Source organism: Gigantopelta aegis, chromosome 11, assembly GCF_016097555.1.
Source record: "Gigantopelta aegis isolate Gae_Host chromosome 11, Gae_host_genome, whole genome shotgun sequence".
Classification (NCBI taxonomy): domain Eukaryota; kingdom Metazoa; phylum Mollusca; class Gastropoda; order Neomphalida; family Peltospiridae; genus Gigantopelta; species Gigantopelta aegis.
The window spans coordinates 11,230,869-11,248,437 of NC_054709.1; the positions used below are offsets into that span (position 1 = coordinate 11,230,869).

Below are 17,569 nucleotides of genomic sequence, written 5' to 3' on the forward strand. Positions count from 1 at the left end.
TGGGGGTTTAAATTGCCAGGAAACAATATTTTAAAACCCTCTGTAGTCACTTTGTGAACACCACCTAACATAAGCAGAATTCTTCGCTTTATCTCTTCGTTTCCTGGGTTATTAAAAAAAAGGTAATAACATTTATTTGTATCTGTAATGGTATTTTTGGGGGTTTTAAAACTGCCAGGAAACAGTATTTTAAAATACTCTGTCACTTCAGGAAAACCGCCAAACAGCATCAGCAGAATTGTTTACTTTATCTCTTTGTTTCCTGGTGTGATAAAATTGATTTTCACCTGATAGAGAGATAGTTTAAATATGCATTGTTCGCTTTGTCTCTTTGTTTCCTGGGGTGATAAAATTGATCTTCACCTGATAGAGAGATAGTTTAAATATGTACCGTGAATTGTTGGAAACAGACTTGAACACAGATTCTGATAGAGAGATTTATCCTGCGACATCTCGTAAACTTTCTGCCACTCAGCGTCCGTCATCTGTTTCTTTATCGTCTCAGCAGTCACCTCCTCATCATGCATCGCTCGGCCACCAAACTGAAAAAGGAAAGGAAAGTAATGTAGTGACAACTTAGGATACTTTATTGGTGTTTAACAAATATTGCAGTTATTGCAAAACTTGGTCAGGAAGAAAGAGAGAGAGAGTAAGTAGAGAATTAAAGAGGGAAACGGAGACAGCAAAAAAGAGAGTGATGGATAGAGGTAGCAGACAAAGAGACATTGAGAGTCAAAGAGCAAGAGGATATGAGAGTGAGAGAGTGAGAGTGAGAGTGAGAGAGACAGACACAGAGAGAGAGAGAGAGACAGAGAGAGAGAGAGAGGGGTGGGTGGGCAGAGAGGCAGAGAGAGAGAGAGAGAGAGAGAGAGAGAGAGAGAGAGAGAGAGAGAGAGAGAGAGAGAGAGAGAGAGAGAGAGAGAGAGAGAGAGAGAGAGAGAGAGAGAAAAGCAAGAGGATGAGAGAGAGAGAGAGAGAGAGAGAGAGAGAGAGAGAGAGAGAGAGAGAGAGAGAGAGAGAGAGAGAGAGAGAGAGATACATACAGACAGACAGACAGAGACAAATACCAGCTATTCCTTTCAAAAACCAGGTTCATTAACGATACCAAATAGATGATTATATTAAAGAAATAAACAGAGCGACACATACCCGAGGATTACTCGCGGACACTGTGCACGCGAGGAACGCAAGTTTGTACGTGAGATCTCTCACACCGAGAGCCTTCAGTCCGCGGACACCTTCAATATTAGATTCATTTCCGCCAATACGCGCTCCAGTCTCGGATCTCGCACCTGGGAAATAGAAACGGTTTCTTTTGTTTAATGACACCACTAGAGCATATTGATTTACTAATCATCAGCTGACGAGAAATATCACTAATCACGATTTAAAAATACACAACGTTCTCTGAAATTATGGTTTATGCAAATATTAATCTTTATTCAAAACATTTATTGCAATTTAGCAAATTTGGTCAGAAAATCTGAGGCTGAATTTAAGTTTCAGTTAGTCAAATAAAATGTAGTAAGATTGTTTCAATAGCAGCGTTCGAAATAAGCACATGTCCATTTGTACTGACAAGTGAAAATTTACTCGGACAACCATAATGTACCTCAGTGGTTGTCCAGTAAAAATAAAATAAAATAAAACAATATCATAATTTTGAGCAATTGTTACATGTAAGCTGAAGTGAGGGGTAACAAGAGAATTTGTTTAAAAAGAAAAGGCCAGGGCTTTAAGTTTTCCTTCTACATCCACCTCCTGCCTTTCAATTTTCAATAGCCGATGATTTAATATATAAATGTGCTCTAGTGGTGTCTTTAACCTTCTGACTACTGCAGGCGAGATATCTCGCCCGACGTCACGTCAGTCGACTTACTGTACACTGTATAGTGCATTGCCCAATTCATATTTCCAGCCGTTTTGCACACAACACTCACCGGAAACGGAAATATAATAAAAGAAAAAAGATTTTTCTTCTTCAAAATGGTGGCTTTTGTTTTGATCTTTTCAATTGAAAATACCTTGAAATTTTGAGTTCAAAAAGTGGTTTTCGGCAAGTATTGTCGCTTGACAACAATGGCGGCACGTCGCGGTCATTTTCAGGGATCGATAGCTGATTGTGACAGCTAATTTGATAATAAATTTGATCGTTTTACCAACAACGAAAATTACCAAATATTGCAATATGAATCGTACTTTGGGTTTTTAAAAAAATTCTGGTCAGAAAACCACTGTTATCGGGAATAATGGACATAAATACTGGACAGCTGGCCACAAATGCCCATAAGTAAATGCAACTTTTTCGATTTTTTGCCTGATTTTAATCACCATTAGCTGATCTAAAAATAATAAAAATTACAAAAAACCCACAAAAATAATACTTACCGATTCATATATTAACTTTATTTCATGTATTTATAAAACATTTAAGTGAATATATGTGATTAACAATTATAAACTTGTACCCACTCAACGTGGTTTGTGTTAAAAATTAATCCAGTAGTCTAAAGGTTAAACAACCCAAACTTTAACAAGTTGTGGTGCATTGGTGGTTCAAAGCTGTGACGAAACACCTCAACAGTGTTCGACAAATGTTTGAAAAAGTCACTAGCCCTCACAGCAGCTTAGCTAGTGCCCTATGTATTATAGTAATACAGTTGATAATTTCCACTAGCCCAGATCAAACATTTCACTGGCTGGGACAAAGGGCTAGTGGATTTGTCGAACTCTGCGAGCATTCAATCAACAGCTAAATCCCGTTCACTCCCAATAACTGGAACACCAATAGTACATACCTGGCAGAGACATCGTCCCGACGTCTGGAACGACGATCAGAGTGCCAGTAAAATCACACTTGTCTCCAGCTTGGGCAGTCTCCACAGCTTCAGCCCTCAGGACAACCTCAACACTGAAAAAGAAACCCGATATGTAAACCAGTGAATAATTTTTTTTAATCTTAAAAAAAATAAAAAATATATATATATTATGAATTAACCCTAACATACTTGAATTCCAACAAACTGATTTTATAATATGGTAGTATAGACAGACAAACAGATGTATCAACAGACAGATAAACAGACAAACAGATGTATAGATAAACAGATGTATAGACAGACAGATCTACAGACAGATAAACAGATGTATAGACAGACAAACAGATGTATCGACAAACCTTCGAGGGATGCTGCCTCTTGGGAGTTCCGCTTGCGTCTCTTGAATCCGCACTTTTTGAAAGTCAACAAAGCGAGATTTGTTCACGTCGAGCATAAACCGTGTGCGGTTATTACAAACAGGATTACGACAAATAGTCGGCTAAAATAAACAAAGATTTACTTCATAAAGGTGAGACAAAAGATGGCAGATTTAAATAAAATTTATTATCCAAATACCAAGGAACGAATTTACAAAGCTCGTTTTTCTTAAAAGCAGGGCCCAATTGTTCAAAACAAAATTAAATTAACCCTGGGTTAGTCTAATATTTTCCTTTTCATTATTTTTGCACAAACAGGGCTAGCTCTTGATAAGCAAAACAATTTGCCAAATTATCTTTAAATATGAAAAATCCACTGTTATTTTTCAACAAAACACCAATTATTACGTGAAATGTTTTCGGCAAATAAAAATAAAATTCGCTAATTGTTTCTAAAATTAGCAATTGGCGAGTGGCTGAGCTAGCCCTGACAAATACAAAATAAACTTTAGATTTGATAATATATGGATACATTTTCTCTTCTAAATCTAGTTTCAACATTATATTTTCAATTATCATCTGTACCGATTCAGTCGTCGGTTTTGAAAATTTCTGTTAACCCCCGAAATCTTTCTTTAAGCTAACTAATGTTTGGACAACTGGCCTCTCATGGTTAAGCAATGTAAATATACAGAGGATTCGTCACAAGTGTTTTCTAATATGAAAACTATCAATTGAGTCTAGACAAAGTTGATATTTTATATATTAAAAAATACGAGTAGCGAATTCTATTTATCCAATAACTCTTGTAAAACAACATTTTAATTCATTTTTTTTTAAACCACAGTACTAAATTCGTCGCCATCTGTAATATGACGTCATCACGATTAACACAAATTAGTTTGACGTCACACATTTTAACTAAATCTTTGAAAATGTTACTATAGTGTCCTGTCTACATATAAGGAACACGTTTTGTATTTAAACATAAGATTTATTCATGTTGAAAAACACTTGTGTATAACGTAAACATGGAGGCAGCGCTACTTGGGTGGATGTTTCCTTTTCTTCTCTACGCATGCGTGTCTCATAGGAGTACCGGGACAGACCACAATGTTCACTGTTAGTTCCAAGACACTACAGTCACGCTCAGATATACAGGCCTTTTTAGCTTGTAAACAAATGACCCATCCACAGCAACATCTTACCTAGAGACCATGCAAATTTGCATACCATTATTAACCGGGTTAATACACTAAATTATCACATGGGTTTATGACATGGATACCATGGGTAAGTTATAGAATAAATGTAGATACATACATTTAAGACAAAAAACAGACTAAATTTCTAAGGCTTAAGATAGCGTCCTGAGAAAAACTAAATGAGGACCATTTTTAAAACCTAAATAGAAATTAAACTGCTAAAACCTAACCCCAAACATTTCAAAAGTAAAGTTTGTTTTATTTAACGACGCCGCTAGAGCACATTGATTTTTATCTTATCATCGGCTATTGGACGTCAAACATATGGTAATTCTGACACTGTTTTTAGAGGAAACACCTACCCACTGAGCCTTGCGGAGCACTCACTCAGGGTTTGGAGTTGGTATCTGGATTAAAAATCCCATGCCTCGACTGGGATCCGAACTCAGTACCTACCAGCCTGTAGACCGATGGCCTGCCACGACGCCACCGAGGCTGGTCCCAAACATTTCAAGTGATTTATCAAGAGACAGATGTTAGTACAGTTACCTCAACTGCTACTCATGATTCCGTTACATTATTATTCCACACAGGCATACCTTGGTTTTTGAAAATTATAGGCGAGTGGAAAATTGCACACCTTAATATGCTACGGTGAGTGAAAAATCACTCTCCACAATAAATAAAATAGGCAGTGTAGCTCCAATTGGATTTTGACTGGTACGTCTACAAAATTGTCTATTTGTTCAACAAAGAGAAATACCAGTTTAACGACTGCATGGAAGCCACTGCCATATTTTTATTTTTTATTGTTTTAATAAAAGGACCTTCCTATCAGCTAAATGAGCTATGAAAACTGTTGATTTTTGTAAACAGTGGAAATAAATATACCCATCTATTTTACGTGCGCCATTTATTGAATGTAACATGCACTGTTTTTCACACTCGTCAGATTGAAACTACGTGCATTGTATGAGCGCTATCGCACCCGCGCACATTAAAAAGCAAGGTCTGCATAGGCCAACTCTACAATACATCTCAGCGGTTGTAATCTTTCACGTACCATCCCTTTATCTTCTGTTTCAAGCAGACCATATTTTTCCCCTTTTCAATTTGGCGCACCGTTCAACAATGCACCAAATTTCCTTCATTCAAACTGCGCACCGTTTCCCCTTTGGCATTAATCTTACGGGACATTCCAAATTCCGTAGCACCAAAACCAACCTGTTACCAACCCCGGTCTGACTGCTGGTGCTCCCTTGCACCTGTCAGTGCAGGCGGTCTCTTCTCCCACCAACCCCCAACCCTTTCCTGTCCTGGACAGAGGAGCCAGTCGAGGCCGGCACCTGCATCCATGGCAGGCGTGCACTACAACAGCTTGCTCTGAATGTGCATGTAAAACCTTCTGACCTGACCATATTTTACTATCTATTTCAAGTCCTGCTATTGTCAGGGGTGGGAATTGGTGAACTGTGAAAAAAGAGGAAATCTAGAGGGGTCCCGGAAATTTTTGAAATCGTAGGTTAAAATCTGTGCCATCTGACACATTTTTGGAGGAAAGGACGAGTAAAATGCGAGGAAACGCAATGTTCCATGAGAGAAAAACAGCTGATCTGAGGAGAATTCCCAACCCTGTATTGTAGCTTCTTAGTATAAAACTTAGCAAATGGCAAGGTGAGCAACGAGAACCCATGCCTATAAAACTAAAAAATTATTTAATTAAAATACAAAATAGTAATTAGCAGACCACGCCATAAAATTTTGGGAATGATTAACTGTTCCCCAAACTTAGATTAAATGGAGCCATTTAAGATATAGAGGAAACTCCCCGAGTGTCTTGCGATATCATAATTTATTAGCACGAGTTGATAAAAGTATGAAAACCCGAAGCTTGCCGAGGAGTTTTATACTTTTATCAATGAGTGCTGATAAATTATGATATTACAAGACACGAGGGGGTATTCTTTTTATCATCCATTATCATTCTTTTAATTTGCGACAGTTGTAAACAATGTCAGTCATGTGGGTTGAATGTCACTACATTTGGCAGTGGTAGACTCGTTAACTAGCAGAACAGCAGTGGCGTGACGTCACTAATGATAGGTTTAGCGCTAAAACAAAGTAAGTGACGTAACAACATATTGTCTTGTGATTAAAATATATCTACTGCGGAGAATATCACAGGAGATATCGCAAATTATAGTGACAGTAATATCTCCTACAAAAGCCTTTAATTGATGATAAATTACAATATTCAGCGTCGATATTTAAACCTTTTGTTGTAGAATTATTATTCAAGTCTGTGTGTCTAAGGGGAGATAAATATTACTTTCTTTGAACCAGTCTGAGGGGAGTAATGGGAACCAGGAGTGTTGGCTCCCTTTAAATAGTGAGGTCCGTCTAGTTGGCATGAAAAGTTAACTTTTGTGTTGAATTTGGACTTTTTAAGAATTTTACAAGTACAGGTCTAAGACTAGCACACAAAAAACTGTGTATATATAAACTGCTGTCTGTGTATATTTAAACTGCTGTCTGTGTATATTTAAACTGCTGTCTGTGTATATTTAAACTGCTGTCTGTGTATATATAAACTGCTGTCTGTGTATATTTAAACTGCTGTCTGTGTATATTTAAACTGCTGTCTGTGTATATTTAAACTGCTGTCTGTGTATATATAAACTGTTACAGGTCTGTGTATATTTAAACTGCTGTCTGTGTATATTTAAACTGCTCCTAGGTTACCTGTGTATATATAAACTGTTACAGGTCTGTGTATATATAAACTGTTACAGGTCTGTGTATATATAAACTGTTACAGGTCTGTGTATATTTAAACTGTTCCTAGGTTACCTGTGTATATTTAAACTGTTACCTGTGTATATTTAAACTGCTGTCTGTGTATATTTAAACTGTTACAGGTCTGTGTATATTTAAACTGTTACCTGTGTATATTTAAACTGCTGTCTGGGTATATTTAAACTGTTACCTGTGTATATTTAAACTGCTGTCTGTGTATATTTAAACTGTTACAGGTCTGTGTATATTTAAACTGCTGTCTGTGTATATATAAACTGTTACAGGTCTGTGTATATTTAAACTGCTGTCTGTGTATATTTAAACTGTTCCTAGGTTACCTGTGTATATTTAAACTGTTACCTGTGTATATTTAAACTGTTACCTGTGTATATTTAAACTGCTGTCTGTGTATATTTAAACTGTTACAGGTCTGTGTATATTTAAACTGCTGTCTGTGTATATATAAACTGTTACCTGTGTATATTTAAACTGTTACCTGTGTATATTTAAACTGTTACCTGTGTATATTTAAACTGCTGTCTGTGTATATTTAAACTGTTACAGGTCTGTGTATATTTAAACTGCTGTCTGTGTATATATAAACTGTTACAGGTCTGTGTATATTTAAACTGCTGTCTGTGTATATATAAACTGTTACAGGTCTGTGTATATTTAAACTGCTGTCTGTGTATATATAAACTGTTACCTGTGTATATTTAAACTGTTACCTGTGTATATTTAAACTGTTACCTGTGTATATTTAAACTGTTACCTGTGTATATTTAAACCGTTCCTAGGTTACCTGTGTATATTTAAACTGTTACCTGTGTATATTTAAACTGTTACCTGTGTATATTTAAACCGTTCCTAGGTTACCTGTGTATATTTAAACTGTTACCTGTGTATATTTAAACTGCTGTCTGTGTATATATAAACTGTTACAGGTCTGTGTATATTTAGGAGATCAGCGTTTTCCTGTTTTTTTCTTCGAGAGGCGATATCGTCTAATTGACGGTGGATTGATGGATGACCACCAAGCTACGTAGTAGTTAAAGCATTCCTAGGTTACCTGTGTATATTCAAACTTGTTACCTATGTATATTTAAACTGTTACCTGTGTATATTTAAACCGTTCCTAGGTTACCTGTGTATATTTAAACTGTTACCTGTGTATATTTAAACCATTGCTAGGTTACCTGTGTATATTTAAACTGTTACCTGTGTATATTTAAACTGTTACCTGTGTATATTTAAATCGTTGCTAGGTTACCTGTGTATATTTAACCTGTTACCTGTGTATATTTAACCCTGTTGCTAGGTTACCTGTGTATATTTAAACTGTTACCTGTGTATATTTAACCCATTGCTAGGTTACCTGTGTATATTCAAACTGTTACCTGTGTATATTTAAACCGTTGCTAGGTTACCTGTGTATATTAAAACTGTTACCTGTGTATATTTAACCCTGTTGCTAGGTTACCTGTGTATATTTAAACTGTTGCTCGACGTCTTTGATGACAGTACGACAGTCGAGACACATGAATGTCCCGCTCACTAACTCCGGGTGGACTGGATGTGTGCGCACCACCTGACCAGTGATTCGGAGCAACGTCCCGATCTTGACCGTTGTCATCTCTCGCACTCTGAACAAAATTAAACAAGCATTCTGAGAGTACTGCTAAAGCAAGAAATGGGTAAATTGACTTGAAAGTTAAACGTGATGTGGATAACTACACGAAAACGCTATGCATCAAGGCATTGTGAAAATAACATCCAGAAAACTACATGTGCGACAGATGGACAGACGGACAGAAGGACGGAAATGAAACATATAATCCCCTCCAGTTGGACATTCATTGCTCAATGGTTCAAAATATCTGCAATCTTTTTTATGACGCGAGTTGAGGGGTACAAGTTTCTAACTTGCCAACATATTTTCACTTTAACAGTATCTAAATATAGTGAAACCCTTCAAAAGAGGACAGTCTGTAAACTGGAATTCCCTCTTTGGCTCAATGCCAGATTTTTTCTGTACATACAGAATATAACCTCTCTAAACCAGTCCCTAAGAACAAGATTTTACATGGTCCCATGAATGTCTGGTTTAGACGGATTTTGAAGTACTAAGAACAAAACTTTACATGGTCCCATGAATGTCTGGTTTAGACGGATTTCGATGTACTAAGAACAAGTCTTTACATGGTCCCATGAATGTCTGGTTTAGATGGATTTCGATGTACTGAAAAAACATGGTTCATACAGGCAAGGACCCATAAAATTCAAGCACTTTTCAAGGACCTACCTTATGTTTTCAAGGACCATAAATACAAACCTTAACCAGCCTTTTTGAACAATGTTTTTTAATAGAAAATGTATGTTTATATAGACAGATAATGTCGTCAAGTTTAACATGTTTAGCATCTAGTTGACAAGAATTTAAAGTTTTCCCTTAGCTTAGGCTTAATCATGTTAATCTGATGTATATTGTCAACCTCCTATAATGTCAGTATAGTCAGTGAAGTCTTTACTCTAGCTTTGTTTTTTTCTGTGTTTTTCGCCGTTTTCGTACGATTTGAGTGCGCTCTCGCCCATGGCGCCAATATTAATATCCTTGCGACAACAGGAACACACAGCCGTTGACACGTCCTTACTCTCTCTGATCCACGCATATTTTCGACACCACGTTTTGTTAAAAACACACTTTCCACTAGGCATGTTTAAATTTGAACATGTGCTTGCAAAAACTTCAAAATCTAAGTGATTTCGTGTTGTCTCGCCTGACTATTGTTTGCAGTTCTCAAAACGAGGCTATTACGCTTGTCAATAATCGGTAAATCTCGGCTGAGGCATTCAGAACATAGCATTTGTCCCAAAATGGGCCGAGTACATTCGGGTCACGGAACGTCGTGAGTGCTGGAATGAAAGTGCGAACACGGAAGTAAAAATGCTAAATTTCTTTCGAGATTGTTACGTAATTTCTGGTTAAAATGACGCACTAGTCGTACTGACATGAAATTCAAGCACTTTTCAAGGACTTTTGCACTTTACAAGGAAATACGCACTTTTCATTTCAAACTCCTAAATTCAAGCACGTTTCAAGACCGTGCGAACCATGAAAAAAGAATTGAGAATAGGTTATTAATTTTATAGGTTTTTTTCATTTTAATATTTTTGAGTAGTTAAAGGGACACGCCCTAGTTACGGCTAGTTGTTAACCATTACGGCGTTGTTTTTCGCTATTAAACCCATTTTTTCACAAATAAAATTGCACTTTACTTACATTTTATTATTTAGAATACACATTTTCATTCACCTGAAGTGTTTTTTGGTAATACTGGTAATCATGATGTTTGTAAAACCACGAAATGCATTTTTCGAGAGAAAAAACGTTAAGCAAGCGAGGTCCAATCTATTTTTAGAGGGAATCTTCCTGTGTAAACGTCAGACGTTGGTATACCACGTGACCGTTATCATTTTGGTTAGGTTTGTTTTCTCGTGCACGGTTCGCACAATCAACATCCGATTTGTTGTCGTTTGCTTGTTCATTTGTGAGATATTTCTTCACAGTTCGTGAACATTTTCAGTAACAATAAAGTTCAGACAAGTAAGTGTCTCAATACAAAACGTTACAAACCCTGAAAACCAATCAATTTTGCTAAGTCTTACGATATCTGGAGAGGGGATACAACCAGGACAGAACAGTTGGAACATGTCCAGGAGAGGTGAAAGGAACGCACCCCAAGTCTGTGAAATTTGTCGTGACGTAGGCATTGTTGTGCTTCGAGCGACATCTACCGGTGACATCAGAATACTAACTTTCAAAATTATTTCAAGCAATTGGGACATGGGGATTCCCATGGTATTTATCGATATAAAACCTGCTTTTTCACTCCATTTGATAAAAACGTGATCTAAGTGTGTTACAGGTTTGTAGATTAACCAAGTTATAATTTATTTTTGCTGGATGGAACTAGGGCGTGCGGCTTTAACATGGCTTAAAATTATTATGTTTGTTTTGATGAAGTCAAGCTTATTTATGCACATTATTGTTGAGATATGTGGGATTTATGGTCAATATTCCTACCTGGTAATCAAAGTGTTTTCTGACAAAAAACATTTTGTGTGTGTGTGTGTGTGTGTGTGGGGGGGGGGGGGGTTGCAGATCCTAATTTTAACCCATCAGGGTTCAAAATACACCAGATTCCGAAAATACTCACTTGCGAAACTGAATAGAAAATCAAATCTTCCCACATCCGGTCATGAAAGTTATAAAAATAGCAAAATTCACACGTGGCTAAATTATTCCATATATTCTCTTTATCATGCTCCTACGCTATATTTTGGAAACAAATAAAGAATTATACGAATGAAAGAACTTTATTGAACGAAACTAATGTGCGGATTACGTTTGATTCTACTCTTCCCATTGCCGTGTACACTGCCAGAGGGTAAAACTGGTATGGCGCCATACCCAAATGTTTTTGCAGATTTTTTTTTTTAAGTTAACACTTTGACAAAATTAATTACTCTCATCATTACTGTACGATTTTCTTAACCCTAACCCTAAACGTAACCCATTTTCTTTAGGGGGGAGGCCCCCCATACCCCGTTGACTGTGGTTGTATTCAATTCCATAGCGCTATACCCAAAATTTTCTTTCTGGCAGAACCACTGACTGACACACACTCGCTAGATTGTGGCATAACAAGGTAACTGAAGAGAGTAAATGTATTTTACTGTTTTAGAAACACCAGTATGAATAGAAACACTTCAGATGTATGGAATTGGATAATCTGAAAATAAAATCTAAGTAATGTATAATTTCAATGGAAAAAAAAACGACTCTAATAGTGAAAAGTATACTGTAGCATTTAAAAACTAGGGTCTGTCACTTTTAAAAGAGCAATACTGTCAGTGATACTTACTTCAGCTTGGTGGGTACATCTGTGAAACTGATGTAGAACTCTTTCGACGGTGGAATCTGACCCCAGTCTTTGGAGTAGTTCTTGACCGCTCGACACAGGTATGGAAAAACCCTTTGAAAACGAAAATAACAAAATTTAAATGTGTGTTTAACAACACACTGCCCCCAAGTCTTTGGAGTAGTTTTTGACCACTCGACACAGGTATGGGAAAAACCCTTTGAAAACGAAAATAACAAAATTTAAATGTGTGTTTAACAACGCACTGTCCCCAAGTCTTTGGAGCAGTTTTTCACAAAGAAGGTACAGAAACATCCATTGAAAATTAAAATAACAAAAAGTAAAAGAAAGGAATAATTGTTAACGATACATTTTTTAGAAAAATATACTCTCATGACAAAAACATTTTGAATGTCGATGTAGTACAGAATCAGGGCTAACTGAGTGAGCAAAATATTTCACCAAATTGTCTATTAAACTTCAAAAATTGCAGAAATCGTTAGTTATTTTCTTTAAAATGTCAATTATTACAGGTAATTATATCGGCAAATTAAAATAAAATTTGACAACTGCTTTCAAAATTCGCGAATGCCAGAGCTAGCCCTGGGAATCCAAGGTAAGCTTTGCATAAGCAGAAAATTACATCAAATTATCTATTAAATTTAAAACTTCAAAAGCTGCAGCCAAGACGGGCAAAACCAATGTAAAACAAACTCAGAAGTCAAGGTGAAGCATTATGTACCTGTAATACTCTTCCAATATGGTTGTTGCCAGCTGTTGATTGTATTGCTCGACATCTTCGAAACTGACTGTCAGCGTGTTTCTCTCTGGACGAATTAGTTCTTGTACTTCTGGCAAATATTTCACCTCTCCATCGACTTGGTACCTAAATTAAAAAAAAAAAGTAATACTTGTTTCGTTTAACAAAACCACCAGTAGAGCACACTCAGGGCTCGAACTTAAGAATTTGTCTCCCACAGCAATTTTTAAAAGAATTGCCATGGCTGAAATAGCCCATCGATAACAATTTTGAGCCTGCCTATGGCAATTTTTTTTTAAAGTGACATAAATTTTGCAGAAAAAAAATATATGACTAAAAGGTTATTTTGCTGTATGTAGACATATTTGAAATGTTAAATATTGGCAGATTATGTACACCAGGTGTATATATTGTGCAATTGTAAACATGATTGTTGAGGAGTTTTACCGTGGTAATGCTCTCTACCTACAGCAATTTAGATCTCAACGACCGCAATTGCGGTCATTATTAATGATTATGTTCGAGCCCTGACACTCAACTAACACTGATTAATTAATTCAGCTAATAATTATGACCAGTCTTCATCATGATCATGTCATTCATGATCATCCAGTTGGGATTTATCCGAAATACTTCGTTAGGGTCTCACGTTTCATTGTCAGATGGTACTGGAAAAATTAGTGCAAGTAAATCATACTGGATATTTTAGGTCACTGAATACCTGAATAAATCCCTGAACCAGCTAGAGTTTGACCCTTTCAATGGTTAGGGTTAGTTGTAACTTTTAGGGCTAGTCTTAAGAGTCTTTGAGAGCCCAAAAATAGCCATTTCCATCCCTGGTCCCCGTCCCCATTATATTGATATAAACAGAACCTCAAACTAACCCTGAAGTTTGAACAATTTATCCCATAAAGAGGGAAAGAAACCGTAAGTAAAGTGCAACGACTTTCGATAGCCGACGACTTTGTCCATGTTTGTGGCTGTCAAGTGTCATCATAATTCGAGATTTTCTAAACATTTAAGTGTGTCTTACTCTTCTAGAAAGTCTTGGAACAATTTCTGACATCGTTCGCCCACTTGATCTTTCACTTGATTTGTCCTAACGGCTTGATCGGCGACATCCATGCTTAATCCTGAAATTACCTCGTGTCAAACCTCATTTATTTTGTACACAAAGCAGATTTCCCCCGCGAAAAAGTCACGTGGCCAATTTTTCCCCGCGCAATATTTATACACTGGTTATTTTATTCTGTTACGTTCACCTTTTTATTCTGTCCTGGACAGGCGATCTGGCACAAATCAGAATTCGTGCCCAGAATGCAGGGGCGCAGGCTAGGGGGGTTCGGGGGGTTCGGGTTCCCCCCCTCACGCTGAAGCAAATGGTCCGCTTTCAGAAGTAAAACATACAGGTGTATACATATGGAGTTTCTGGTGGTGCAAAAACAAAATGGAAAAAGGTCCACGTGGTTCATATTCGACCCCCCCCCCCCCCAGGTCCAGATCACGCTACGCCCCTGGAATGGACGTGCCTAAACCTTCAGTGGATATGGGCACATTAATAGTTTTCCTTCCCACTTTTTCATATCGTCTGAGTATCTTCAAAGACATTTTAAAAATATAGTTTAATATCTTAGAATTTACTTGATTTGCCCAGTGGTACGCCCAGAAATGAGCGTATAGATAGATCTACCGGCTGTGCCAAAAACAACCAGAAGATCAGATTCATTTGTTAACTCAATGTCCAATAAATATGCATTTAAGAAAAATACTACATTATAAAGTCGGTCAAATATGTTCCAAGTTCACATTTCTGTCTGAACTGGAAAAATGTGTTTTCCTTCTTGACAGCCCAGAACAAGTAACTCCAACTGTTGGCCAATTCTGTTATGAAATGTTCAACCATAGGCAAAATTAATTTACCAGACCCTCTACTACAACACCAACTTAAATTAACACATATACACACTACACACAGTTACGTGTACATATCGTATAACTATTGCATGTATATAATCACTGTCGTCATTACTATTACTATATGTATCTGATTTTACCATTTTATATTCTAATTATGTTGTCCAATATGTATACCATGTCATTTTTATATGATTCATATATAAATAAATGATTGAATTGAAATTTTATTTTAAAACGCTCACTTGATGAGTAGTCGGTCTAGGATCGATCCACGTCGGTGGGCCCATTGAGCTATTTCTCATTCCAGTCAATGCATTAAATTACGACTTGTATATCAAATGTTGTGGTATGTGCTATCCTATCTGTGGAATGGTGCATGTAAAATATATATCCCTTGGTACTAATTAATGGCAAATGCTGCGGGTTTCCTCTCCAACTAGGGCTACAGGCCCTATGTCTTACACCCTACAACCGATTATTAATAAATCAGTGTGCTCTAGTGGTGTCGTTAAACAAAACATTTTTTTTGTCATGGTTTGATTAAAAAGTTGTCTCAAAACTTTAAACTTGCAGGATTTTAATAAAAATAAAAATTGTAAGTTTAATATATATATGTTTTTTGTTTGTTTAACAAAGCTGTATCCTAACCGGTCGCGAGCGAAGAGAGCGATTATTTTAGAAATCATTGATTTCCATTGCCGCATCCTAACTGCACGCGCGCGACGCGACAAATTTACATGTGCGGTTAAGATACAGCAATTGAAATCAATGGTTTCTATAAAAAAAAAAATTAAAAAAAATACCGCTCGCGTCGCACGCGTCCGGTTCGGATGCAGCTTAAAGCACCTGCCTGCTGCGTGGTTGGTCTGGGATCAATCCCCGTCAATTGGGCAATCTTTCGTTCCAGCCAGTGCTCCACAACACGGGTAACAAAAGCCGTGGTATGTACTATTCTGTATGTGGGATGGTGCATATAAAAGATCCCTTACTACTAATGGAAAAATGTAGCGGGTTTCCTCTCTAAGACTATAATATGTTAAAATTACCAAATGTTCTACATGCAATAGCCCGAGTACTCTGACTGTAAGAGAGCTAGACGGACATTTGGACATAAACACGCTCTCATTACAGTCAGAGACCAGCCTATGTCTTTTTTTGGCAATTCCTGACTACCAAACGGTAGGCAACGAGTCCCGCTCTAATACCACAACAATCCTATGTTTGATGTCAAATACCTTTACATCAATCATTTTCGAGTTAAGTGATACAAAAAAATCCACATATTAATCACTAATACACATACTACAGAAAGAAACCCGACAGCACCCACATTCAGCTACGCTTCGTGACACTCCGTCGCAACAATTACAAAGCTCGGCGATCTATTTCGAGACTGGGCGATTCCGCCTTGTGCAGCAGTTACAGGGGTCGTCTCATAAGAGGAGGCAGTACGTAGCACATACTTTTGCCGTATCCTGTCGATAACACCCCAAATGTATCCTTCAAATTCAAAATGGAATGAATAATGTGTAATTGTTTTGGTTTAATGACGTAATGAAATCCAAATTCATCCAAAACGGCATTAGCCAACTCTTCCATGTTGTAACTTCGCTTGATATGAGACGGCCCCTGTAACTGCTGCACAAGGCGGAATCGCCCAGTGCGCGATCACGTGGTCTACGTCTCGAAATAGATCGCCGAGCTTTGCAATTGTTGCGACGGAGTGTCACGAAGCGTAGCTAAATGTGGGTGCTGTCGGGTTTCTTTCTGTAGTAAGTGTATTAGTGATTAATATGTGGATTTTTTTGTATCACTTAACTCGAAAATGATTGATGTAAAGGTATTTGACGTCAAACATAGGATTGTTGTGGTATTAGAGCGGGACTCGTTGCCTACCGTTTGGTAGTCAGGAATTGCCAAAAAAAGACATAGGCTGGTCTCTGACTGTAATGAGAGCGTGTTTATGTCCAAATGTCCGTCTAGCTCTCTTACAGTCAGAGTACTCGGGCTATACATGCAATAGCCGATAATTAACAAATCAATGTGCTCTAGTGTTATTAAACACAACAAAAAGAGTAGCCTATGAAGTGGCGACAGCAGGTTTCCTCTCTCAATATCTATGTGGTCCTTAATCATATATCTGACGCCATATAACCGTAAATACAGGGCCGTAGCTAGGATTTTTGTTGGGGGGGGGGGGGGGGGGGCAACTGAATTGTTAATAGTCTAAAAACTTTCTTGTGTCAAATTACCTTTCTTGTATCAAATACTAATTCCGTACATAACATCTTTCCCTTTTTGTTTTCTTTTTTCCTTCTTGGCCCCAGATAATAATAATTTTAAAAAATTAACAATAAAAAACAAAAACAAAACAAAAACCATACAACAATATCAACAACAACAATATACATAAAGTGTGTGGATTATATTTATTCGTGTGTATATATTTTTGCCATTTATATGCATGTATATAAACTGTGTATACCATATGAAAATTTTAAAATATTGTAAGACAGTGAGCTCAGGGCACCCAAACCCTGACACTGCCATTTTATATTCTGGGGTCAAACAAAACAAAAAGTCTAAAACTTTTTAAACGGTTAAGAAGATCATTTTCTTTAAGATTCTATGTTTTCCGGATTTTTTCCCTTGTCTCCCCCCCCCCCACCCCCACCTACGGCCCTGAAATAAAATGTGTCAAGTGTGTCATTAAATAAAACATTTCCTTCCTTCCTTTCAATATCCGATGATTAATAAATCGATGTGCTATAGT

General features: G+C 37.1%; 1 protein-coding gene across 1 annotated transcript in view; it reads right to left on the bottom strand.

The window, feature by feature from the left end:
* Positions 1-14,060, bottom strand: part of LOC121385234 (zygotic DNA replication licensing factor mcm6-like) — a 32,537-nt gene extending 18,477 nt beyond the window's left edge. Inside the window, exons 1-8 of the mRNA XM_041515817.1 lie at positions 13,913-14,060; positions 12,862-13,005; positions 12,123-12,233; positions 8,678-8,840; positions 3,179-3,318; positions 2,799-2,911; positions 1,150-1,292; positions 392-542 (exon numbers count right to left, since the gene is read on the bottom strand). Coding sequence (XP_041371751.1) covers positions 392-542; positions 1,150-1,292; positions 2,799-2,911; positions 3,179-3,318; positions 8,678-8,840; positions 12,123-12,233; positions 12,862-13,005; positions 13,913-14,004 — 1,057 coding nt within the window. The 5' untranslated portion in view covers positions 14,005-14,060. The remainder of the gene's footprint in view (positions 1-391; positions 543-1,149; positions 1,293-2,798; positions 2,912-3,178; positions 3,319-8,677; positions 8,841-12,122; positions 12,234-12,861; positions 13,006-13,912) is intronic.
* Between the last annotated feature and the right edge of the window lie 3,509 nt (positions 14,061-17,569).